A 24,091-nucleotide genomic window follows, 5' to 3' on the forward strand; every position below is an offset into this window, starting at 1 on the left:
TGGAGCTTCACCCAGTCTAGCTGATCAAGGCATAAATTTTTCTTTGTGGGTGGTTATTATATAAATTAAATTCGATTTTAAATTGGCTGGTTTTTAAACTTTCAGGGTCAGGCAGCTAACAAAGCTGTACTGTACTTGTTTTTTTTCCACTTGCACACGTCTCACAGTTCAAACATTTCTATCCATAAAATACATAAAAAGCTCACTATTGAAATTAATTCTGTACTTCAACATCTTTCGAATCGTGTGGTCACGTGATATCGTTTTCTGTCTCACACAGTCGGAAAGACACGTTATTTGGTTGGATAAAGTTAAACACGACGAGTTAAACTTTTATCTCAACGTGCAGTATTTGATTTTCGTCCTGTTTTGCCTCCTGGCAAACAACCGTTGAACTTTGATATTTTAGGACAAATATTTCGACGGAACACTATCAGCAAAGTTAGTGCGCCGGTTTACGTACGTAAATCCGTTGGAGAATACGGTTCGGATGTTCCTTAACAAGAGACAAGAGCTTCTTCTCTGGGTTAAGCGAGCTTGAACTGTGCGGTGTGTCATGGAGGTGGAAGGGGGACTAAAAAGACGCTCGTATCATACCACAAACCGGAGGATTTAGTGGCTGTTCCCGTGACAGGTGACAGTCTAAGGGTGTCAACTTCAGCTGGGAAAAACAACAGAGCGTGCGGACGCATCGCAGAAGGGGGCACAGCGGTGGTGAGCTCTCGGCAGCACCTTCTGTCGGCGGGGAGTTGTACGTCACGAAATCCGTTTCTCGGCGCGTCTTCGGCGGCGAGCTGACTTGATGCGCACCGCTGGTCTTGGCTCGTTAGCGTTGTAGCTAGTTAGCTTAGCGAGCTAACATTTAGCTTGCTATTGTTATGTTCCGTTTTCGACCTGTTTAGGAAAAATGCTGCGTTTGGAGCTCTACTAGTACTACTACTACAATAATAAGCAGTTTCATGCACAAGTATTAAGATTATTTTTTCTGGACAATTGCATAGTTAATCTTAGCATCAAGATCAATGTTAAATCATTTGATATATGACAATGAACTCTGTAATGAGCGCCACCGTTCTGCTTCTGATTTGGTTGTGCATATGGCTTTTTAGTTATTTATTAAACATACATATAACAAATGTAAATTATTGATTCAAAAACGAGAATATAACAGTTAATGTTTAAATGGTGTGTAAACAGGTGTCACCTTGGCATAATTTGTAGTACACGGCACTCACTGGACATTTATTTCGGAACAACTAGGCTTAATTTATAAACTGTAACAATGCTCAGTTTTGTGATGTTTGCATAACACCATATTTACAATTGTAGTTAAATGTGTTTTAGAATTGCGCTGTAAATTGCTGAGGGTATTTTCTAATATTTTGACCATTTTAAGTGTCACTCAAAATTAAGACTCTTTGATCATAAATTGTCCCATAAATGTGAATGTGAGTGTTTGTTTGTCTCCTTATGTGCCCTTGCATCTGGCTGGCGGCCAGTCCAAGGTGGGCTCCAGTTCACATCGTGACCCCGTGACTCTGATGAGGACAAGTGCAATACATACAAAATGGAAGGATATAAGCAGATGGTTTGCTACAAAAATATTATATTTGATCAGATTACACCTGCAGTGTCCGGTGTATCTTGTTACAATCCTCTTATATGATAATCATATCAGTGACTGGTGTTTCGTCACGGCCAGTTTTGTATTCTATGATGTGTAAGAGACTGGAGGAGACAGAAGAGACGCAGGGAAATGCACTGTCCCGAAGTCAGTCACATTTTACAGGGTGAAAGCATGGCATTTGTTCATACTTTTTTTATGATGTGAACCTGCTGCACTTACGCCTCCATTCATAATTGTGCCGGAGTTTTTGTATTTATTTATTTATTTATTTATTTAAAAGTTTGGTTTTGTTGCCGCTGTTGCATATTATGGTCTGGGAATCCGTTCAATATGACATGGTTCTATTAAAGCTTTGAAAAACAAAGCACAAAGTCGGTTAGAAGCGAAACTGGCGGAGCGTGTTTGTGCGTGTGTTGGCCCATCGCAGCCTCATTATTCATGCTTGAGCCTAACAAGGAAATGACACGGAAAACAGCAGATGGAGCTTTAACTTGGTTATGTGGCGAACGATAACTGGGGCACAGATTTTGCCTCGCATGGCCTCTCAGCTGTTAAAAGCAATAGTCGCTGAAAACACGGTCTTAAATGGTCGTACTAAGCTCTTTGTTGTCGTTGGTAAAAATAAAATAAAATAAATTAAAATGGCCGCTCATTACAATGACTGGGAACCCAAAGTGAACATTATACTCATAACTTCGGTCCGGATGAAACCCTCCAACTGAATCGATGCTTTCCTCTCAGTTCTCAGGTGGCCTGATCGGGATTGCCTCATCCTTGTGTTGCCATGGCGATGCGGGAGCTGGTGGAGGCAGAATGCGGCGGGGCCAATCCGCTGATGAAGTTGACCGGTCACATGACCAAGGACGGCGGCGCATGGCGACACCGCGCCACACCAACGGTGAGCGCGCCGGTCGAAGCGTAACAAATGTTTGGAAAGTCGACAACACGTCTCATTATTTTTACATTTGACTTCATACCAGATTCCCCCAACTCCCATCGAAATCGCAACGGAAGATGAGGTCAGTGAGCATGTTTTCACTTCCCCCAGTTTGATTGAACATTGTGGTGAGAGCCAAAAGCGACGCTAGCGTCTATTTGGGATGTTCCCAGCTGGTCAACGAATTCCTTCAGGCGCCCCCACGTCCCCCGCACACCTTCGACATGGGTCAGCTGCTGGAGGAGATGCAGCAGATCGACCAGCAGAGCTACAGACAGGCTCCGCAGAGAGGTTTGTCTTCTGGGAGTCATTCGGCGCACCTCACGCATGCCTCCAGCCTTGCTTGAACGCAATGTTTACTGTGGCGTCACAGCTCCAGATGTGGCGGCGTTGGCTCTCTCAGGCGACTGGGCGGCGGAGTTTGTCTCGGGCTCGGAATCGACATCGACGTCGGGCCTTGTCGCACTCGGTGACGCCGCGGACGCCGACTGGACCAAAGAATTCATCGCTCAGGCTGCGGGTATTTTTTTTGTGTGTTTGTGTGGCGATGTGCGTGTGTGTGTGTGTGTGTGTGTGTGTGTGTGTGTGTGTGTGTGTGTGTGTGTGTGTGTGTTTGTGTGTGCGTGTGTGTGTGAGGTGAACTTACTATTTCATTCCATAGTTTTTTTTTTCCTCTTTTCATTCGTATTCTTTTTCTGTGTTTGATTTGGCGCTGTGGTCTTATTTCGCGTACTGTAGGAATGCTGCTTTAACGGATTACATTACCATCATATTATTCTTGTATCCACTTTCTGAGTAAGCTCTTCCTTTTAACTTTCAATGCTGCTCCTCCTTCCATGATTTATATGCCTCGGATTTCCTCAAACAGTGGCTGCCACTCTAATGGACGCCGTGTCCCAAGCAGGGGTTGATTGACTCAAGATTTTCTTTTTTTGTCGACTCTAATGCGATGATAACGTAATAAGCATCTTCGTCATTGATATGTTTTCACTGCAGTACAGCTGTACTGAACATTTTTTTTTTCCCCACCGTGGACCGGATTCCCGCGCTGCTTCCATCCATCTGTGAACCCGCACGATTTTTCTTCAGTGTATGAAATATGTTTTGTAGTTTCTGACTGTGTGGTCTCCCGGCGTGCCCGTTTTCCCTTTCCAGATCCTGGACGCTGGGCAGAGGAGTATCTGGAACAGTCGGAGGAGAAGCTGTGGCTGGGAGACTTTGGAGACAAGGAGAACGAGTGGTGAGCGAGTGGGAAGTGTTCTTGTTCAGATGTAAAACGGAAGGAGAAGCGATCCGTGGCGTATCTCGATCTTACAAAGACTTGGCATTTGAACAGGGACGTGTAGACGTTTTAGATCCACTCGACATCTGCGTTCGATATATATCGAAACATGCCTGTAAATAAAAATCAAAGTGCACTCTCTATCTCCGCCCCCCTGTGAAAAATGACCGGTCGTCCTTTCTTGCTCCTTTAACAGGACAAAGGAATACCAGCCGGAAGACGAGTTGAGACAAACGGCCAACGAGCTGGTCTCCAAGGTTCACGACCCCAAGCTACAAAACACGGAGGTAAGCGGCAACTTCTTGTCCAGCCGACACGGCGACGCCCCCTTTCATTGCACATATCTGTCACTCGACTCTCTTTCCGTTCCTTTATATTCTGTTGTGTAGTTCCTGCGGTTCGTTAGGCAAATTGGCGAGGGCAGTGTGACAGTGGAGAGCATGACAGACAAACAGCTGACAGATAAAGCTCAGGCCGAGGAGGCTCACAACTGGGCTTCCAACCTCAAGCAGGTACGAGCCGCTTGCCACGACAAAGACGTGACCCTTGTCCTCTCGCCAAGGCCATGGCCCGTTTCCAAACCAACCGGCCGCCGCGATGAATCTTGCGCCTGCACATAAGTACTCGATGCATATGAGCGCGAGTTTTTAAAAATGTCAACCTTGATTCATTTTCACTGTGGTGTTCACTTCCTGTCAGTGAAAAAGCCCGAAGCCAAACATTGATGGATTTTCCCCCCTTCAAATCGCTGTCGAAGCCCACTTGTGCCAAGAAATGACATAGAACAGATTTAAATCACATTTGCTCGTCCTGGTTTGGCTGCTCATCTATAGATTTTGTATTTTTTTTTTTGTCTTGTCATTTGCCGTTCCCGTTTGACAAAACATTGTTTTCCTGCCAGAAATGATGACTCTACGATACAGCGCGTGTTTTTGTGATGAAGAGCGGCTTCCTAACCACGGGCCTCGAACTTTGCCATTGTACTCTTCCCGTTTTTGACCCTGAATTAACAACCACAAATCATCTACCTCCTTTTGCCCTCGAAACGAAATCCCACACCGACCCCTTAAAAACCTCAAAAACTCTGTCCCGTTCCTCCTCCTCCTCCTCCTCCTCCTCTTCCTCGGCATAGTTCCTGATGGAAACTGGGGGAGGGAGTCTTCCCTTGGAATCCACAGAGAGGAATGAGAAGATTGACAAAGCTAAAGCTAAGCAGGCACAGCACTGGGCCAAGGTCGTCAGGCAGGTAGGACCGCCAAGGTCATGCCACCGTTAGACTGCAGTCTTCCACTTTGCCTCGGGGAGATGCGCCCGGCAACCTTGAGTGCATTTCCCACATTCAGCAGCGAGTGTGCGGAAGAAAACTGGCTTTTTCTGTCTTTGTCTTTTCCGCCTTTCCATTCACCTTCCATGCCCCCCCCCCCAGCACCTCCTGATTTATCGTTCCCAGTTCCCACCCTTCCATCCCCGCTCCAAAGTTAACGCATAAACCTCAGAGCGAGTAACTTCACCGCTCGTCTCTTACTCAGGTGTCGCAGGAGTCCGCCGAAGCCTGGGTGGACGAGTTCACCGCAGCGGGACCGGATTTCCACCAAGCCAAAGCCGCGGTGGAGGTGAGTCAGAGCCAGCGGTGAACCGCATTGCTAATTGGATGCAGGAAGGAGGCCGATTGGGAGGGGGGCAGGGGGAAGAAGATCTGGAGATGAATTATGTGACTTGCAGAGGCGGGGAAATTCCTCCACCTCTTCCTCTTGCTCATAAATCACTTTTTAAAGACAAGCGCCATGTGCGCCTCCTCGGCCTCTCTGTAAAATTTGACTGTCCTTACACACTCCCCGACGCGGAGAGTCACCCCTGGCTTTCGGACTTTGATCAGCTACTCAGCTCGTCTTACGATAAGGTTTCACGAAGCGCTTCGTTTGCACACGATTCAGCATCATCGTAGAGTTTGACACCCCCCCCCCCCCGCTGGTTTTGGTCTCCAGGGGTACCAGTTTGAAGAGGACAACCCTTACCTGTCCCACCAGGACCCTCTGACGGAAGGCCTGAAGAGGATGGAAGCGGGGGATATCCCCGGGGCCGTTCGCTTCTTTGAGAGTGCAGTACAGAAAGAACCAGACAACCAACTGGTGCGCTTGCAAGATCTTAAGCTAGGAGGCGACTGATTTGTGCTTTATTTCATGGATTTGGTTTACTTACTTCATTTGTGACATAAAAATTGTTCCTTTTGCGTTTTCTAAAATTACTTCACAGTCCACCTTGAAATTTGCCCCGATCATCAGTCTCTGTGTGCGGCCCACTTAATGGAGTCGTACTGACTCTTGTGATTCATTTTCATGTTTTCCGCCCAGGAAAGCATTGACAAACTTTTTTTTTTTTTTTTTTTGCTGCCGTTGATGTTATTTATTTATTTATTTGCAGGCTTGGCAATATCTGGGAACTTGTCAAGCAGAGAACGAGCAAGAATTTGCTGCCATCAGCGCCCTCCGCAGGTCAGTTCTATGGACTAAACGCACGGGCGAAAACAGATTTCCTTTTGCCGTCATTCCATGCAGAGTCGCAATCTGTAATATCAAACCACCCGGAGCAAAAAAAAAAAAAAAAAAAAAACTTTGGCAGGAATTTAGGTTGGATTTGAAAATCTCATTGCCGCAGTTATATTTCAATCCAATTTTACAAGATCAGCTTTTATCCTTTGATCCAGAAGGCCGCGTGGAACTTTGCCTGCTTTTTAGCTGCAAAGATCTTTGAAAAATGGCGACGCTTTTGGGTGAGGTCTGCGCACGCTCCCGATTGAGAGCGGCTCGCCATGATGGATTTGCTCTTTATAGTCGTCTCTTTCTGAGGAGTCGTGTTGAAAATGATGGATTGTAAAACAAAAGTCAGTGGAGCGAAATCTTCAAGGTGCTTTCCGAGAGGAGCTCCAGTGTTGTGATTTAACGTGCAGTCAACCGATCGGAGTTATTGCACTTTCCTTCCAAAGACGGCGTCCATAAATACCACTGAAAAAAATGCCCCCACGTCTTTCTCCCGTCAGATGTGTGGAGCTGAAGAACGACAACCTGACCGCTCTGATGGCGCTGGCCGTCAGCTTCACCAACGAGTCGCTGCACCGGCAGGCCTGCGAGACGCTTCGCGACTGGCTCAAGCACAACCCCAAATACGGCGGCGTGTGGGAGCAGCACGAGCGGGAGCGCCAGCAGGATGCGTCGCGACAAAGGGAAAAGGAGAAGGAGCGCTTTGGCTCGCTGCTGCCAGAGTGAGTCGCAAAAAAAAAGCTCTTTAGTTGTGTGGAAAGTGGCCGAGAAGGAACAACACAATGGCCCTTGAAATGAACCCCCCCAAAAAAAAAAAATCGCTTCAATTTCTTGACAGTGTGTTTCATTTTCATGACTGGATGTGTTTATTGAAGTACAATATATTTTTCTGATTAGTAAACATTTTAAGCATTTTTATTGGTTCCCCCCGCCCCCCCAGCTTAGAACGGCTTAGTTGCATTTCAGTTTCTTCGGTGGGAAACGATGATTTGATTTGATTCTCTCTCTCTCTCTCTCTCCCAGGTCCTTATTTACAGATGTGCAGAGTTTGTTCCTGCGTGCAGCTAACACGGATCCTGCGCAGGTGGACCCTCAGCTGCAGTGCGGTCTGGGCGTCCTCTTCAACCTCAGCGGTGAGTACGACAAAGCGGTGGACTGCTTCACTGCGGCGCTCTCTGTCACACCACAGGTGAAGTGGTAGCTCAACGCCCAGTCTCCAGTCTTGTACGTGTGGTCAGTTTTGACGCCGTCCTTGCCCCCCCCCCGTCCGTCTCTCAGGACTACTTACTGTGGAACAAGCTGGGGGCCACGCTGGCCAACGGTAGCCGCTCAGAGGAGGCCGTGGCCGCCTACAGGAGAGCCCTGGAATTGCAGCCAGGCTTCGTCCGCAGCCGCTACAACCTCGGAATCAGTTGTGTCAACTTAGGCGCGCACAGGTGATACGGACGGACACACTTACACCGATAATCACCTCATAAGGCTGTTGTGCAATATTTCTTGCTTTTCTCCTGGACTGTCATGATCAATTTTTAGTACTTCATAATTCTAAGACTTTCATCTCCCCCTTAATATATTATTTATATGTTCCAGTAGTGTGATTTTTTTTTTTTTACGCTACATATTCAGTTTTTACTTATTTGCATGTGACTTGATGAAAACCTGTTTCATTGCTCATGTCGGGTTGAGACAAGTTTCAATTTAACAACGCCTTGTGGCACTACTTTGAGCCAGCTCAATCCATTTGGACTGGTGGAGCACATGGCGGGAATCGGTTAAGTCATTTGTCCGCTAGATGGCGCCAACCAGCACCGTAATTTTGCTGCTCCTGCTCATTCAGCCAAAGTAGTGCAGCATATGACGCCTCAGTGAGGTCATCTCCAAAGATGGAAAAACTTTTTTTTTCTTTTTTTTTTTTTTGTAACCCGGTAGATTTTTTTTTTTTTTTTTGTTCAGCTATCTGTACTTGCATGTTTATATGGTGATGAATTTTCACGTACACTACCTATATTTGAAAACAGATCAAGTAACTCATGGTGGAGCTCTTGCTCCTTCACTGTTTAATTGAAATATTGTGGCGTCTTAAGAAATCCGCACCGAATCCACGTGAACCAGGAAGCATTAACGATTCTACCTGTCCTGACAAGGCTGGAGCTCAATTGTCTGCTGAATGTGCAGGGAGGCGGTGGAGCACTTCCTGGAAGCCCTTTCCCTTCAGCGCCAGGCCGGCGGCGGCGCGGAGGCACGAGCCATGCGGGGCCCCGGCAGCACTGCGGCCACCGTCATGTCGGACAACATCTGGTCCACGCTGCGCATGGCTCTCAGCATGATGGGCGAGAGCTCGCTCTACTCGGCCGCTGACCGCCGCGACCTGGACGCGTTGCTGGCCCACTTCTGCCAGAGGGAGGTGGAGGGCGGGCCCCAATGATGTTTCGGCACGGGGGGGCTTATTTTGTGCGAATGCTCCCCGCGAGGAGGAACATGTTTGGGACTGAAAGGGACAACAAGACGGAACTGAGGAGGAAGACACTCTGACTGGTCCTCTAATCATCAACCGGTGCCCTTTTGGTACAAATGGAGTTTTCGTCTCAGCCAACCGGAATGCATTTTGTTTATTTTGCAAATTCCACAGTCCTGCTGGTTCCTTTTACAATGCTTTGACAGTTTTGTAATCACACCATCGCTGTTTTTTGCCCTGCTTCAAAAAGAAGTTGTTATGTATGTCGAGCTGTAAACTCCAGCGTGGTTATTATGTACAGTAGATTGATGGACGAGACAGCGTGGGTACCCGATTTTAAGTTGCACCACTTTTTGTCACAAGAACTTGCAGAATGGAATGGTTAAATCAATTATTTGTTTTTTAGTTTTTTTTGGATAGATATTTAATTACCCCCCATCTACAAGCCAGGCCGCTGAACTGAACACCTGTAAAACTTTACATCATACATCTTTTTGTGTGTGTGTGTGTGTGTGTGTGTGTGTGTGTGTGTGTGTGTGGGGACCAGCTAGCGACAGGCTGAATGATAAGATCATATTTGTGCAATATGATTGGTTCCCCGTGGGCTCCTCCCTTCATTCAAATCTCGTCAAACACTTGCCCCACTGTAAATTGCGAGGACCCCATAACACGTATTATCGTAACGGAATTGTTTTCAGGCAACTGCCGGCTTGGCTGCAGAGTTTCGTATAATCATCAGCAATAAAGCTTTGATTCAAAGTGCTTGTCCCGGTTTGAACTGAAGTCATTCAAAATTCTACAGGGTGGCCCGAAAGTTGGAATACACGCATTTATTTTCATATTTGTATTTGTCAACTTAATTACTGTATTCAAATTACATGTACCAAATCCAGTTTGATGTTGTAAATGTTTTCAAGGCAGCTTTTGGGGTTTGAGCAACGATAAACGTTAAGAAATGTGACGTAACTGACAGTTGGCAAAAAAAAAAGATAATGATCATGAATTGAGCAACGTAACAACATACTGAAACACGTGCACCGCCTGCAGAAAATAAAACCGTTTATTTGACTTGACGCCCCGCCTACCTGTCGATCACCATTGCCCTCAACCAATCAGGGCCGAAAACAGGGGGCGTACCTGCACGCTGATTGGCTTATTCAAAAAAAGCGTGTGCCCTACCGCCCCATTTAAATAACGAAAGTTGCCTCGGTTGTTTGTTGCTTTACTTCAAGTCTTTCGACTAACGTGCGATAAATTACGTCGACTCTGTCTACTTTTAAAGGTAAGCTTGAAAATCTATCCGCTGCTGTCTCCGAGGCTTTATTAAAGCGTTGTACACTTTAAAGTCTACGTTAATGCACGACATTACAAAACGTAGAAAGGGGAAGTTGTCTTTGCTGCGACTGAAATAAGAAGTCACATTAGCACAACTACTGTACCTTGTTCACGAGCTGATATTTGCACACGGTTAATCGTACTTACCGTTGCGAGTCGACGCTACAAACGTACACCCAAAGTCATATCTGTTACACCTAATTGATTGCATTGCGTTTTCGCGAACTACTGTCAAGAATGAAGGGCTTGAAAATAATTTCACAACAAGAAATGTAAATCGAGAGCATGAACCAGTGCATGAAACTTACCATTGCACACGTTAGGATCACTAAGATCACTCCTGTTTGTTGTCTTTAATGACAAAATAATTGAAGTTAAGGTGTGTTACAGCTGTTGTGGTCAAGTTTGAAGTGTCCTTGACAATGCTTGAAATGCGATTAAAATACTGTAGTCCTTAAGGTGAATGCTTTCCATATTGTAATTTATTGTAAAAATTAAGCCATAATTGGCCCGTCTCCTTCTTTAAACCTAACTATGCGATTAATGCACTTAAATTGGCTTTGCATGTAATCAAGGGATATTTTCAAATGAACATTTTGATTTTTTTTTTTTAAATCGCCCCATTCATCAGTCTTGTGGTTGTCCAGGTTTGACTTAAAACAATAAAAATAAAAACTAAGGATGGGAGCCAGTGAGAGTAAGATTACCGAGAGTGCTGCAGGCAAACCAGAAGCCCCCGTCAAGAACTCCCGGGTCGCCCAGCTCAACGATCCACGCTCCCCATCGGTGGCCATTGATCGCACACCCATTCAGGTACCGTATGAGCCGCTTGATTGGGCTCAAACTTGGGCAAAATTCTAGTTACAGTTGGAATCAAATGTTTAATATATATAAACACAGGATTAAGCGTTTTTATTTCCCTTAGGTTGGTGGGAATAAAATGAATGATGTGACGAATGAGTGTCCCTTGGAGGGAGGAGATCCCCGCTCACCCACCCTGGGCATTGCCCGCACGCCTGTCCGAGAAGTCATGAGAGGTAACTGATGAGAGCTTTGTTTACACCGCTTGCAACTCCAAGGCCACGTACTTGCATGCAAACTCACAGGCCCTGGCTCCAGCTGTCATCCACTTGCTGGCTCACATACAACACACTCAATTCAACTGTAACAATGGAGCACAAAAAAAACAAAATAGCCCCAAGTGAAACAAAGTACTGTATATAGAAAATTACATTTCATAAGACCGTACCGTTTGCTTTGTTGTTTTGTATGACAAATGTAACTTGATATGATCGCCACATGGGAACGGATGGTCCAAAAATATCCCGATAAAGGATTAAATCGGAATTGGGCACCCATAATTTAGATTTTGCTCAACCCATTATCGATAAATATCACTTGCCGTTTGCAGCCAAGGTGGGCAGCTTTGCTCGTCGCCTGGGTATGATGTTCCACATGGAAGCCGAGGGCAAAGTCCCCCCAAGTGGCGGCCCCGCACAAGAGAATCGCGACGTCCTCAAAAGCGAGGAGCTGGGCTCCACGGAGCCTCTCCTGACTCCTCAGAGGCCGCGCGTCTTCGGCGCCTTAGCCGAGCACGTCAACCTCCTGGCCGTGCCTGTTCAAAGCGGGGACAGTTCCTGCAGCCCCTTTGTGCTGCTGGAGGAACCCCAGGTGGAGGTGGACATCGAAACGGACAGCGCGAGCCTGGAGGAGGCGGAGGAGGCCCGGGAGTCTCCGCTCCACAAGAGGCTGAGCATGAGCCTCATCACCTGCCATGAGGGAGCGCCCGCCTCCCAGATCCTCGCAGAGGTGCATCGGGACGGCAGCAGCACCGCTGCGGTAACGGCGTCGCTAAACCGCGGCGTGGATCACCTCTACGCCCTTCCAGATGTCACGCTGGAGCCCACCTTGGTCTCCTCGGACCCGCCTGTACAACTGCAGGAAGACTCCAAAGAAGTCCCAAAGGAGGCTTCCCAGGCGCCCGGCTCTCAGCTTCCCACCGGCGCCCACCGCCTCACCCTGGACATCAGGAGTCCGAGTCAGGTGGTCTTCAAGCCGCAGTGGCTGGGTAAAGGCTTTGGGGCCACCGGGCTCAGAGCCAGGGCGGTGCAAGGTTCCAAAGGGGGGGCCTCTCCTCTTGCTGTGTCTGTGGCGGTTAAGAATGTCAACGATGAAAACAAGGGGAACTCTGGGAAACAAAAGCAGAAAGGTGCGTGTGTGTCGACCGCCATTTTCTTGATTGAGTGGTGAGTGTGACTTAATTTGCATTTAGCGCGTGTTTTTTTTCTTTTCTTTTCTCTGTACAGATGGCCGCTCCCCACTACAGATCCTCAACTCTCACAGGGGACAACCTCAGGTAATGGGGGGGTTACACTTAAAGGGCAATTTATTTTCTTCAGCAATGGAAGATGTTTTTCAAGTGAATTTGTCTATTCCCACAGAATATTTTGCCTACTTAATACAGCAAAGGTGACTGAATTGGGGGTTTCACTGACTGCAATCTAAAACTTCAGTTTCTAGAAGTGGCAACCTCTACTTCTGTTACCCATCATTCACTGGCTTTTTTTAGTTCGCGGTAGTTCTGCGTTCTTTTGACAGCAAAAAAAAATGTACTAAGTAGTTTTCATACAGACTCAGAATTGCTCATGTTTCTGCCTCTAGCTACCTTTGGCTAATTATGCTACCGATTCTGAGCTACGCTGTCAGTCTGCCACTATGAGCTGTGGCTCCCTACCTATCATCATATCTTGATTTTTACCATTCATCTCCTGCTATAGTTATCAAATTCTAACTACAGTTGTCATTATATGCCCGGGGACATCAGTTTTGCTCTTGGATATGCTTCTTCTGCTCTTCAGCTATAGCGACCTAGCGATTGCGCTGTATTTGTAGTTGACTAGCTGCTTAAGCTCGAGTTGCCTGATAGCCACTTGTAAAGTTCTCGGGCTACGTCTCTCTCACTGCTTCTATTGATGCATGCTTTGCTAGCTAGCCATTGTGTGTGTGTGTGTGTGTGTGTGTGTGTGTGTGTGTGTGTGTGTGTGTGTGTGTGTGTATCTTATATTGAGCCATTTGACTCCGCTGTCTCTGGCTAACTAGCATTACACAATATCGATCATTGGACTACCTTCATCCACCATCCCTGTAGATCGGCTCCATTAGCAACTAGACAACGATCTATCCCTGTGACTCGCAAAAACGTTTATTTTAAAATAAATCCAAATGTATTTATTGCAGATGAAGCTGAAAGGTTCCACCCCAGAGAAGCCTCGGCCCGTCCAGCTGGACCGCAGACTTCTGGCCGTGTCTCTGAACAAGGAGAATCGATGATGTGCAAATTTGTAAATATTTTCTTTTTTTTTTTTTTTTTTTTATAGCCCTTGACATAAGCTTTTATGTGTACAGCTTGTACTTTTTTCTGCCTTTTACTACCACCATGTCCTGTTTTTCATGTCCTGTTTTGTCCGTTCTAAAAAATTTGAATAAAATTAACTGCTACGCATTTGTTTTTGCCTCTGAGAGTGTTCTTTAAAAAAATGTGACACAGCCCTGGAATTAACAACATTCTGGACAATGATCACAGAAGACAAATGGAATCCCATCTTTTATTTGACAGTCTGTTTAGAAAGCTATGCGAAACATTTCCTGATGTGGTGAAACCCGAATTAGAAAACCTGGCAACCTGTAAATTACTCTACCTTTTGTCTTTGCCTGACGGACTAAAAGGTCAACTAGTATTTACTCTTTCCCACTAATTCCACAAAGTAGTGCTCGGGTGCACACGATGGCATTCATTCGTAGATCCTGAGACAAATGGGTCATTGTTTGGAAGTGCTTAGTGAACCACCTTTTGTTGTCCCATCTGTCGGCTGTCTATCACATTTTTATGAAGGGGGGTGGGGGGGGGGAGAGAAACAAGATGATGTCACATTCAACACAAACACAAAAACCTCTAAAGCAGGGCGTTCAATTCTATTTAGAAAAGCAAGTCAACATAAGCCTGTGACGGAAAAACTAACAACCAAAAAAAAAAAAAAACAAGTTTGCTTGATATAAAACACAGCATACGGTATAGTTGGAATCAACCCTAACATGACAGACAACCATCCAGCGTGCTTCCGTTGGCCGACTGCTCGACCGCAGCGGCCAGGTGTGCCAGATCACTACAGTACGTAATAATGAACTAGAGAGGAATATTCATTCACATTAGCAAACCCAACTTTAAAAATTGGCACAAATAAATACAGCGACCCTCCTGGCAAATCCCCCAAACAGATCCCAAAGCCGTGAGCCCTCAGTTCCAAATCTTGAGAAAGCTGTCCCACGATCCCGTGCAGCACGCCATTCCGTCAGATGAGACGCCGATGCAGCTCACTCGGTTGTCGTGGCCGGCCAGCACTCCTGGAGAAAATTGAAAAAAATAAAAATCAATAACATTTGTTTCGTGGTGGGTTGCATACGAATGTCACACTGTCCAACTCACCCACTCTCTCGGCTTTAAGCGCATCCCAAATGTTGACGTTGAAGTCGTCGTATCCGGCCAGGATGAGGCGTCCCGACAGGGAGGGCGCCAGCGAGGTGACGCCGCACATGATGCTGGAGTCCTGGTAGGTGATGAGCTCCTGGTCGGCCCTCAGGTCGTACAGCTTACAGGTGGCGTCGTCGGAGCCTGTGATGACCGCGTTGCCGTTGGGGAAGAACTGCGGAGGAGTTGGTGAGGACACGGCGTCCCATGGGAATCAACAGTTCTTATCACCGAGTGTCCTTACCCCGATGGCGTTGATGTCGCTCTCGTGGCCCCCGAAGGTTTGTCTGCAGTTGCCCTCGCGGATGTCCCACAGCTTGGCTGTGAAGTCGCACGCGCCTGAGATGAAGAACTTGAAGTCCGGGGAGACGGCCAAGGACATGCAATCTCCCTGGTGGCCTGCGAAGATGGTCTTCTGGGTGCCCGTCTCAATGTCCCATAGCACGCTGAAATCAAGACCGCCACCATGACGGAAATCAGGAAAGTCCATGTGTGCCTCATGAAATGTACTAAAGGCGACTTACCAAGTGCAGTCTCCAGAGCTGGTGATGATCTCGCTGTCGCTGAGGAAACGGCAGCATGACAGGTAACCTGCAGCATAACGAGGGCGATTTTGCAATTAAAACAAAACTTGACAAACGCTGCAGAGGAGAAACACGGCTTTGGTTCCCACTAGCCTGTGTGCGCCGCCAGCTCGCGCATGACTTTGACGTTGCCGTCCTTGCCCTTGAGGTTGTAGATGGAGCACATGTTGTCCAGGCCCCCGCACGCCACCAGGTTCCCCGACGGGGCGTAGGCGCACGTCATCACCCACGATGATTTGAGGGGGATGGCGTTCACCTGTCAAGAAGAATACACATCCACTAATGGAGGCTGAGTTTACTATCACCATGATGCGTTCGAGGGTCATGGCGAAATTGGAGAATATTTCTCGTCCCATCAAATTTTAATTAATCCACATACAAAACGTGCAGTTTCTTTACCTGTCCTGTGACCAAATCTTAAAAAAAAAACTAAGAGAAAAGAAGGTTTGAAATTAGTTTTAAAATACCAAATACAGTACTGTACGTCCAAAAAATTTCTGTGGTCCCGCCCCAATGACCAAATTAAATCTCAAATAAAATAGTTAAAATTTATTTTTTTAAAGTTATATTATTTGTTTCATTGCTGTCTGTTGTAACCATGGGAGCATTTATTTTAGTAAACACAATAATTTAAATAAGAATTATTCATGGAACGCGAACGTGTCCCACGTGTACGCAATCCAGTTACCTTAACGTTTTTTTGCATTGTAGTAGAAGAAGAAGAAGAAGAAGAAGAAGAAGAAGAAAGCAGTGAATCACATGGTACGCTGGACTTTCCATCATCAAACAGTTTCCCAAAAGAATAGGTCGAGCAAAGGTATGTCCTCTCTTTTATTTCTCCACATTTTTATAAAATAGTTAGCACCGGTTGAATGTCTCACTCTACCTCCTGCAACCCCGTTGTGCAAGTGATCAGAATAAGAGAATACGTTTTTTTTCTTTACATATTTCCAATTTTTTTTTCTTTACATCTTTACGGATGTAAATTTGTCCTCTTGGTCAGCAGTAACAGGTAGCTAAACAGCTGGCCTCCAATCCTAAGAGAAAGCTAACATTGGTCCGGATTTGCAACACTGTTGCTGTGATTCGACTAAGTTTTACGTTTACATTTAAATATATTAATTCAAGATTATAGTAAAATATATGTAATCATTAAGATAAAGACTTTAAAAATAGTCAAAAAACTATTCTAAATAATACAGAAAATGTAATTTACATTGAATATAAAATTGGAAGGCCTCAAAAATCCTGTAATATAAATCCAAAGAAAATACAAGAAAATAAATGTACATTTTTTTTAGTATTTAATGTGGAGAGATGTTTTTTATTTTGTTATTTTTTTTATTTTTTGGGGGCGGTGCAATGACTCAACCAAAAGACTTCACACAGGATTTGATGCAACCATATCCAGTTGTGGATCAATCTCAATGTTCGGACCTGCATGTATTGTTTTTTTTTTGTTAAGTTAAAAAAACTTGTGAATTACGCTTAACAGAAACAGCAGTCCACCTTCCTGACATTTTTGTTTCCCGCAGGCGTCTGTTTCGAAGAGGAAAAACCTGCTCGCCATCCACTCGGCAGACACTGAGCCCTTCCCTCAGCAGCCCACGGAGAACCAAACAGCGAGCAAAGGTGTGTAACTTCTTACCACTCCGTCTCACCTTGTTGGTTGTGATGCTGTCCCACACGATGAGCTTCCCATCTTGTGAGGCACTCACGCACAGCCTGTGGGCACGTGAATACAAAATCTTTCCATTTCTTACATAATCTTTTCAAAAAAAAAAAAAGGCGGTCTTTTAAATGACCTACTTGGAGTCAGTGGACCAGTGCATTGCGTAGATCTTGGCGAGGTGGCCCCTCAGTGTTTTCCTGGTCTTCATTTGGACGCGGCCCACCACGTTGATGCTGGCCACGGCCTCCTGCAGGGTTGTATCCTGCATGGACTTACGCGCTGCCTAAGTGGAAGGGAAAAATGGGTCCTAAAAGTCAAACCTCTTGAGAGTTCAGCTCAAGTCGTGGAGATTTCAGCTCAAGCCTCAAAAGGCATCGGAAGTCTGCCATGTTGTTTTCAAATGGCCATTTTGAGGTGACTTTTGTTATTTCCATGGGCCCTTCAAAGGCAAACTCATGATGGAAAAAAGAAGAAAAAAAGCGCCTGAAGATAGTTTCTGTCAGCAACATGAAATGTGGTGAACATTAGTCGTCCCACAAAAAAGTCTGAAGAGGCCATGCCCAAAAATACACAGGAAGTCTGCCATTTTGTTTTGAAGTGGCCATTTTAACTTGACTTTTGCCATTCCATGGATTTTTTTATAGACTTGTCCTCCAGATATATCAGCCCCCAAAGTAGTTTCTCTTTCCAACATGAAATTTGCTGGCAATATCTATCATGAGTCGACCCACAAAAATCTGCAGAAGCCATGTCTGAAAAGACAGAAGGGCTGCTGTTTTAGGGGCATTTTGGCCTGCCTGGTTGTTTCAAAAGCAAATTTTATCCGACAGATTTTGTTCAATTTTTTGGAGAGGTGTGGGGGAGTGAAAATTTACACTTGAAACCAATTTCAATGAGCAGAATGAAATTCAATGAGCATGTCTTTGTGTAGACCGACAAAAACTTCTCAAGAAGCCATTCCTGACAAGACACAGGAAGTCAACCGTTCTGTTTCGAAGCAGCCATTTTAGAGTCGTTTTGAGAATTTCCCGTAGTTCTTCAAAAACAGATTTTGGCAAGTTCCTACCAAACAAAATCCAGTGACCATGTCTCTCTATAACAAGATGTACGAAATCTTTCAAGGACCCATCTGCTAAACAAGAAGTCGGGCAATATGTTTTGAAAGATGAATAGATGAAACTTCCATTTAAGTTTTATTTGACAATGTTCAGGCTCATTTTTTACACTTGCGTGACTTCAATCACTTCTTCAGTAACTGCAATTTTGGGGGACAGTGTGACCTTGGAACAAATGATTTCTATTTCCATGATTTATATATTTATATGACGAGAATTGTTTCGAAATGAACAAGAGCGACTCCGCTGTTGCTTTTCTTTTTATTTGATTGATGAGGCAGTGATAACATAGAGCGTACTCACGGTAATCTGGTCCTTGAGGCTGTCTGCCTCCTTTCGCAATTGCTCCATTTCACCCATGGCGATGCTCGGCAGGCACTGTCAGCGACGGTGGGAGAGCTGAGAAGGCCCCCCACACCCCCGTCAAGAAAAGACAACACAGTTCAGCGTCTGCCCCTCAGTACAACAATCACACGCTTCCGTCCGGTGGTGTGTCGAAAACACCTGACGCCGAGCTTGACCTGCGGCAGGCTGCGGCTCCGCCGGGGAGTAATGTTTTTGCAAGTCAAACTGGGCTCTCGTCTGCTTTGCAAACTTCATTAAACACACGGAAACTGGGGGCGCACGCGCACACAGTTCACCCCCACCCCCTCTCACGCACACATCCCTCGAGCTCATGCAGGAGTGTATGAATATTCGAGCGAGCCCTTAACAGTAAAACTATTTGCTCTTCAGATGATTCGCCCTGTATGTACACACAAACCAGTATGTCCTGTCAGAATGTCATCACGTGCAAGCATTGGGAGGGAACGAGAGAGGTGTGTGTGTGTGTGTGTGTGTGTGTGTGTGTGTGTGTGTGTGTGTGTGTGTGTGTGTGTGTGTTCAAGCATCCAAATTGTTGATTGTAATTGAATTTGGTCATTTCATGATTAAAAGAGCCAGTTCATCGTCTAATGGACAAAATCAGTGAGTGGGAGAAATGTCACCCTGGTGCGTCGTTTTGGAGCCAAAATTACACTTGGGCCTGAAAACAAATCTTTTTTTGGGGCGGGGGGTGTTACAAAAATACAATTTCTGATTGAAAAATTTTCTTCAGCTTAGCTCGTACAAAAAAAATAAATAAATCATCTCATTGTTCAAAATAGGATTTGCTGTATTTCTCCAAACAAGCTTTGAAACGTCCCCAGAAGAGAATGTGCAAACAAGAACAAAATGACAACACTTGTAATGAGCTGCTGTCGGCCACAGCTCACGCCCAGACGCTCACATGCAGAGTCACTGGCCCACCTGACTCAGCTCCTGATGTCACTGCCTAGGCCACACCCCTTAAAGGCACACTTCCAACACAGAAATACTACAATGCATCCAGTCATTCCATTTGACACAACCAGTTTATTTCTTTCCGTTCTCTTTCATATTTTACCATCCAGTGCGGTGCTAAATTGTTGATTTAAAAACATGTCCTGAAATGAATTGTGTTGTTCTTCTGAGAGTCTGGATTCATGTTGCGTCAATTCATTTCATCCATCCATCCATTTTCCGATCCGTTTTATCCTCACAAGGGTGAGGATAAAGGGGGGTGCTGGAGCCTATCCCAGCCGTCTTTGGGCATTAGGTGGGGGAACACCCTGAACCGGTTGCCAGCCAATCGCAGGGCACACAGAGACCAACAACCATCCGTGCTCACACTCACACCGAGGGACAATTTAGAGCGTTATATCAGCCTGCCATGCATGTTTTTGGAATGTGGGAGGAAACCAGAGTACCCGGAGAAAACCCACGCAGGCCCAAGGAGAACATGCAAACTCCACACAGGGAGGCCAGAGCTGGGATCGAAACCACGAACTCTGCACTCTGAGGTCAACGCGCTAACCACTCGACCACCGGGCCGCCCGTCAATTCATTTCATTGGAATGTCATCACGTGCAAGCATTGGGAGGGAACGAGAGAGGTGTGTGTGTGTGTGTGTGTGTGTGTGTGTGTGTGTGTGTGTGTTCAAGCATCCAAATTGTTGATTGTAATTGAATTTGGTCATTTCATGATTAAAAGAGCCAGTTCATCGTCTAATGGACAAAATCAGTGAGTGGGAGAAATGTCACCCTGGTGCGTCGTTTTGGAGCCAAAATTACACTTGGGCCTGAAAACAAATCTTTTTTTGGGGCGGGGGGTGTTACAAAAATACAATTTCTGATTGAAAAATTTTCTTCAGCTTAGCTCGTACAAAAAAAATAAATAAATCATCTCATTGTTCAAAATAGGATTTGCTGTATTTCTCCAAACAAGCTTTGAAACGTCCCCAGAAGAGAATGTGCAAACAAGAACAAAATGACAACACTTGTAATGAGCTGCTGTCGGCCACAGCTCACGCCCAGACGCTCACATGCAGAGTCACTGGCCCACCTGACTCAGCTCCTGATGTCACTGCCTAGGCCACACCCCTTAAAGGCACACTTCCAACACAGAAATACTACAATGCATCCAGTCATTCCATTTGACACAACCAGTTTATTTCTTTCCGTTCTCTTTCATATTTTACCATCCAGTGCGGTGCTAAATTGTTGATTTAAAAACATGTCCTGAAATGAATTGTGTTGTTCTTCTGAGAGTCTGGATTCATGTTGCGTCAATTCATTTCATCCATCCATCCATTTTCCGATCCGTTTTATCCTCACAAGGGTGAGGATAAAGGGGGGTGCTGGAGCCTATCCCAGCCGTCTTTGGGCATTAGGTGGGGGAACACCCTGAACCGGTTGCCAGCCAATCGCAGGGCACACAGAGACCAACAACCATCCGTGCTCACACTCACACCGAGGGACAATTTAGAGCGTTATATCAGCCTGCCATGCATGTTTTTGGAATGTGGGAGGAAACCAGAGTACCCGGAGAAAACCCACGCAGGCCCAAGGAGAACATGCAAACTCCACACAGGGAGGCCAGAGCTGGGATCGAAACCACGAACTCTGCACTCTGAGGTCAACGCGCTAACCACTCGACCACCGGGCCGCCCGTCAATTCATTTCATTGGAGAAAATTGCGTCAATATCTTGTCATCGGTTTCCCCTTACACTTTCTCTCACGATTTGAATCAGACGACACATGACCTGACGGATTTGCCTCTCATTTGTCTAAAGTGAAAGGGAGAGGAGGCCAAGGGCAAGTTTTGTCTGACATTTTTTTTTTTTTTGTTTGAAGCCATCTGGAGAGCCGGTAGTGGAAGAATGAGGCTGTTAAAATGAAATTACAACGACGATTGATCGTGGCTGTTTTCATGCATTATTCCAGGCGCAAAAGTCTTGGATTGTCATTGTTTCATGTGATAAAATGGCTGCTGGCACAGGATGGCTTGTGCTCGAAGGTGAAGCGCATTAGCCATCACTCATGGGTGGCGGTCGGGTCGAAAAGGGGAGTCGAAAGAGTGAGTTTTAAATCGTGTCATCGGTGGAGATTTTTAAAGAGGAAAAAAGGGGGGGGGCTTTTTGAATCAAATCTGCTCTCATCCGATTACTGACTGCTCTTTGCATGTGGATAAGAGACGGGAGGGGCAAGGGTGATGGGGTTTGAGGGGGGGGGGGGAGTGAGATGAGTTGTCCGACACATGAGTGAAAATCATGCTCGGTGAATTCTGATTCTTGGTTTTCAAATTTTTTTTTGGGGGGGGTATTCTTTGAAATTTGGCTTCTTGCATCGATACAACATTCCTGTAGTCTCATTGTATTGCCATCCACATAAAACCAAAGAAAAACCACAAAACACATGATGATGTGATTCAAAAAGACCATTTTCCGACATTCTTTGGAACGAAGCAAACCAAGAACCGAGTCATAAGTCATGAATGCTTGTGCATTTTCAGCAACTGTCAAATTGAAATCTTGTCCTGTTTTTGGATAAAAGGAAAGACATAAAAATGCTTTTGTCAATTCGATTCATCGACAAAATAATCATCAGATCACTCGATGTTGAAATGAATCGTGAGTTGCAGCCCTACGATCGACTTCGTTCCATTTGCAGTGACCAGCGTACCTCTTATACACGTTGACAAAATTGTCATCAGAAAAAGTCAATTCAATAAAATCAAAATAAAGGCAGCCAATTTGTGCCAGTGTTTAGATTTAAATTTTTATTTTGTAATTATTTGAAAGTAAGCCATATTGTAGATATGTATTTATAAACAATGTGTGTGCATATACATACAGTATCATATGTATGGATACATACAGGTATATGTATATTAGAGCTGCACAATATATCCCAAAAATATCGTCAAATATCGCATCTGCAAAATAATTTTGATAATTATATAGACACACACACACACACACACACACATATATATATATATATATATATATATATATTTATTTCATTTGGTACAATAATATTAATATTCCAGTATTCAACACCCATAACCCATGTTTTTCCAATATCGTGCAGGCCTAACGTATATATGTGTCTGTGTGTGTGTGTGTGTGTGTGTGTGTGTGTGTGTGTGTGTGTGTGTGTGTGTGTGTGTGTATATTTATACTTTTTGAAACAAACTTACACCTAACCAAACACAAAAATGGGCCTCACCAGTTTGGAGACTCCTCTTGGAATGTTCCAGATGCCTTTAAAAAAAAAAAAAAAAAAAAAAAGAGAGAGACTAAAATGTAATCACACCAGTGTAGCAGTCAGTCAGCCGCTGATCGTCACAGCACTTTCCATTCACTTTTGCAACAGGCCTGATGCTCCCCTTGGCCAGTCCCTCGCTCCTCTCCTCTCCTGTCCTGTTCTGTCCTGTGAGGAACAGATGAGGATTTCAGGGATGAAGGGAGATCAGGGATGAGGGGATAAACCCAGCGATGGACAGTAAGAGCTGGATGCTGCTGGTGGTGGTGGAAGTGTTGGTGGTGGTGGGGGGCGGAGGGGTGCTGACAAAAAGTGAGAGGAGACAAAGTGGGCAGACCAAAGAAGGCGCTCAGTGTGGTTGCAGCAAAGGGGTCACAAGACACGAGCGATGGGTGAATCCAGGGCTGGAAATAATGGAGGGGAGGGGAGAAGAAGGAAAATAAGTGGGTCTGGCTCTTTGACTTTTTATGGTGCAGTCGTCACTAATCCTGAAAGTTCCCCGAGTGTCAGCCGGGCCGATCTTGACCAAACCGGAAGAGCGGGTTGATATGAGCTGCTGTGAACAAGAGTAGACTTAACTCCATTTTTGTCATTTTGCAAGAGAGTGATTAAAAAAAAGTGTGTGTGTGTGTGTGTGTGTGTATACACACACACACACACACACACACACATACACACACACACACACATATATATATGAACGTAACTCCTGCGATAAATGAGGCATGACTGTATGCTGAATTCATGGCATGTAGTGAAGTGATAAGCGCATTTCGACTCAAAATTTCAGGTTATATTGCCAACATTGGAAAGAAACTGTCCAAAATTGAGGCCACCCTGTACAGTGAGTTATGGAATGCGCATTTCAGGTTGGACTTGTCTTTTACACGAAGAAAAAAAATTAGACAAGCATGCATCACAAACATTGTTATTGAGGCATGGGACATCCATCCATCCATTTTCTGATCCGCTTATCCTCACAAGGGTCTTCTTTCGGTTGCTCGTTTATTGAACATAGAAACAGAAAACATATATTTGGCAGCAAGTCAAGGGAAGTTAAAAAAATAATGAGTAATTGTACAAATAGGCATAATTCAACACAATTTACATGTTCAAAGGAAGTAAGAAGTTAAAAAACAAACCTAAGCGAGTCCCACCCCTTTTTTGTGAGTTTTAACTTCATTTATATTATAAATGTCAGATTGTTCATTTAGCATTTCGTCATCTGAAAAGAAAAAGTCAATCTACTCTCATACTCGAACTCAATATTCCCTTACATTAGAGCACAGATGCCAACGTCAAGGCCCAGGGGCCAGATCTGGCCCGCCAAATCATTTTTTGTGGCCCGCGAAAGCAAATCAAGCATGTCAAATTCCAGGATGCTTGCTAAAGTCTGAACCAAAATTTCAAATTGTCA

The 24,091-nt window shown here is 45.2% G+C and overlaps 4 protein-coding genes across 5 annotated transcripts in view; 2 read left to right on the forward strand and 2 right to left on the reverse strand.

Annotated features, from left to right (window-relative positions):
* Positions 1-478: 478 nt before the first annotated feature.
* On the forward strand, positions 479-9,600 carry pex5 (peroxisomal biogenesis factor 5). The gene is made up of 17 exons (XM_019869171.1): positions 479-775; positions 2,369-2,525; positions 2,608-2,646; positions 2,738-2,855; positions 2,938-3,084; positions 3,720-3,804; positions 4,043-4,133; positions 4,236-4,358; positions 4,979-5,092; positions 5,376-5,459; positions 5,627-5,746; positions 5,832-5,975; positions 6,268-6,338; positions 6,884-7,105; positions 7,407-7,572; positions 7,662-7,819; positions 8,559-9,600. Exons 2-17 carry the CDS (start codon positions 2,412-2,414, stop codon positions 8,806-8,808), a joined length of 2,046 nt encoding a protein of 681 aa, XP_019724730.1. The 5' UTR covers positions 479-775; positions 2,369-2,411; the 3' UTR covers positions 8,809-9,600.
* A 413-nt stretch (positions 9,601-10,013) lies between these two features.
* Positions 10,014-13,675, forward strand: cdca3 (cell division cycle associated 3). 2 transcript variants are annotated; one of them, XM_019869169.1, is made up of 6 exons: positions 10,014-10,120; positions 10,821-10,986; positions 11,099-11,210; positions 11,585-12,382; positions 12,480-12,529; positions 13,411-13,675. In XM_019869169.1, the coding sequence occupies exons 2-6, from the start codon at positions 10,855-10,857 to the stop codon at positions 13,501-13,503; spliced, it is 1,185 nt and encodes a 394-aa protein (XP_019724728.1). In that variant the 5' UTR covers positions 10,014-10,120; positions 10,821-10,854; the 3' UTR covers positions 13,504-13,675. The 2 variants fall into 2 exon arrangements, with proteins under 2 accessions (XP_019724728.1, XP_019724729.1); XM_019869170.1 differs by having other exon boundaries at positions 10,024-10,120; positions 10,805-10,986.
* An 89-nt stretch (positions 13,676-13,764) lies between these two features.
* Positions 13,765-23,194, reverse strand: gnb3a (guanine nucleotide binding protein (G protein), beta polypeptide 3a). The gene is made up of 9 exons (XM_019869130.1): positions 22,639-23,194; positions 18,373-18,468; positions 17,092-17,237; positions 16,944-17,007; positions 15,376-15,538; positions 15,223-15,289; positions 14,943-15,144; positions 14,657-14,873; positions 13,765-14,574 (listed from the first exon to the last, which is right to left on the reverse strand). The coding sequence occupies exons 2-9, from the start codon at positions 18,427-18,429 to the stop codon at positions 14,468-14,470; spliced, it is 1,023 nt and encodes a 340-aa protein (XP_019724689.1). The 5' UTR covers positions 18,430-18,468; positions 22,639-23,194; the 3' UTR covers positions 13,765-14,467.
* Positions 22,709-24,091, reverse strand: part of p3h3 (prolyl 3-hydroxylase 3) — a 43,505-nt gene continuing 42,122 nt past the window's right edge. Inside the window, exon 17 of the mRNA XM_019868943.1 lies at positions 22,709-22,842. Within this exon, the coding sequence (XP_019724502.1) occupies positions 22,709-22,842 (134 nt within the window). The remainder of the gene's footprint in view (positions 22,843-24,091) is intronic.

Source organism: Hippocampus comes, unplaced genomic scaffold (genome assembly GCF_001891065.2).
Source record: "Hippocampus comes isolate QL1 unplaced genomic scaffold, H_comes_QL1_v1.1 scaffold67, whole genome shotgun sequence".
Lineage (NCBI taxonomy): Eukaryota > Metazoa > Chordata > Actinopteri > Syngnathiformes > Syngnathidae > Hippocampus > Hippocampus comes.

Coding starts and splice junctions, on each gene's coding strand:
- cdca3 (XM_019869169.1), top strand. CDS start 10,855: ATGGGAGCCAGTGAGAGTAAGATTACCGAGAGTGCTGCAGGCAAACCA. Junction 12,383..12,479: donor TGGGAAACAAAAGCAGAAAG/GTGCGTGTGTGT, acceptor TTCTCTGTACAG/ATGGCCGCTCCCCACTACAG. Junction 12,530..13,410: donor CTCACAGGGGACAACCTCAG/GTAATGGGGGGG, acceptor TATTTATTGCAG/ATGAAGCTGAAAGGTTCCAC.
- pex5 (XM_019869171.1), top strand. CDS start 2,412: ATGGCGATGCGGGAGCTGGTGGAGGCAGAATGCGGCGGGGCCAATCCG. Junction 4,134..4,235: donor CCAAGCTACAAAACACGGAG/GTAAGCGGCAAC, acceptor TCTGTTGTGTAG/TTCCTGCGGTTCGTTAGGCA. Junction 7,820..8,558: donor GTCAACTTAGGCGCGCACAG/GTGATACGGACG, acceptor CTGAATGTGCAG/GGAGGCGGTGGAGCACTTCC.
- gnb3a (XM_019869130.1), bottom strand. CDS start 18,429: ATGGGTGAAATGGAGCAATTGCGAAAGGAGGCAGACAGCCTCAAGGAC. Junction 17,008..17,091: donor CACTGGTCCACTGACTCCAA/GTAGGTCATTTA, acceptor ACGTGCCCACAG/GCTGTGCGTGAGTGCCTCAC. Junction 15,145..15,222: donor AGCTCTGGAGACTGCACTTG/GTAAGTCGCCTT, acceptor TCTTGATTTCAG/CGTGCTATGGGACATTGAGA.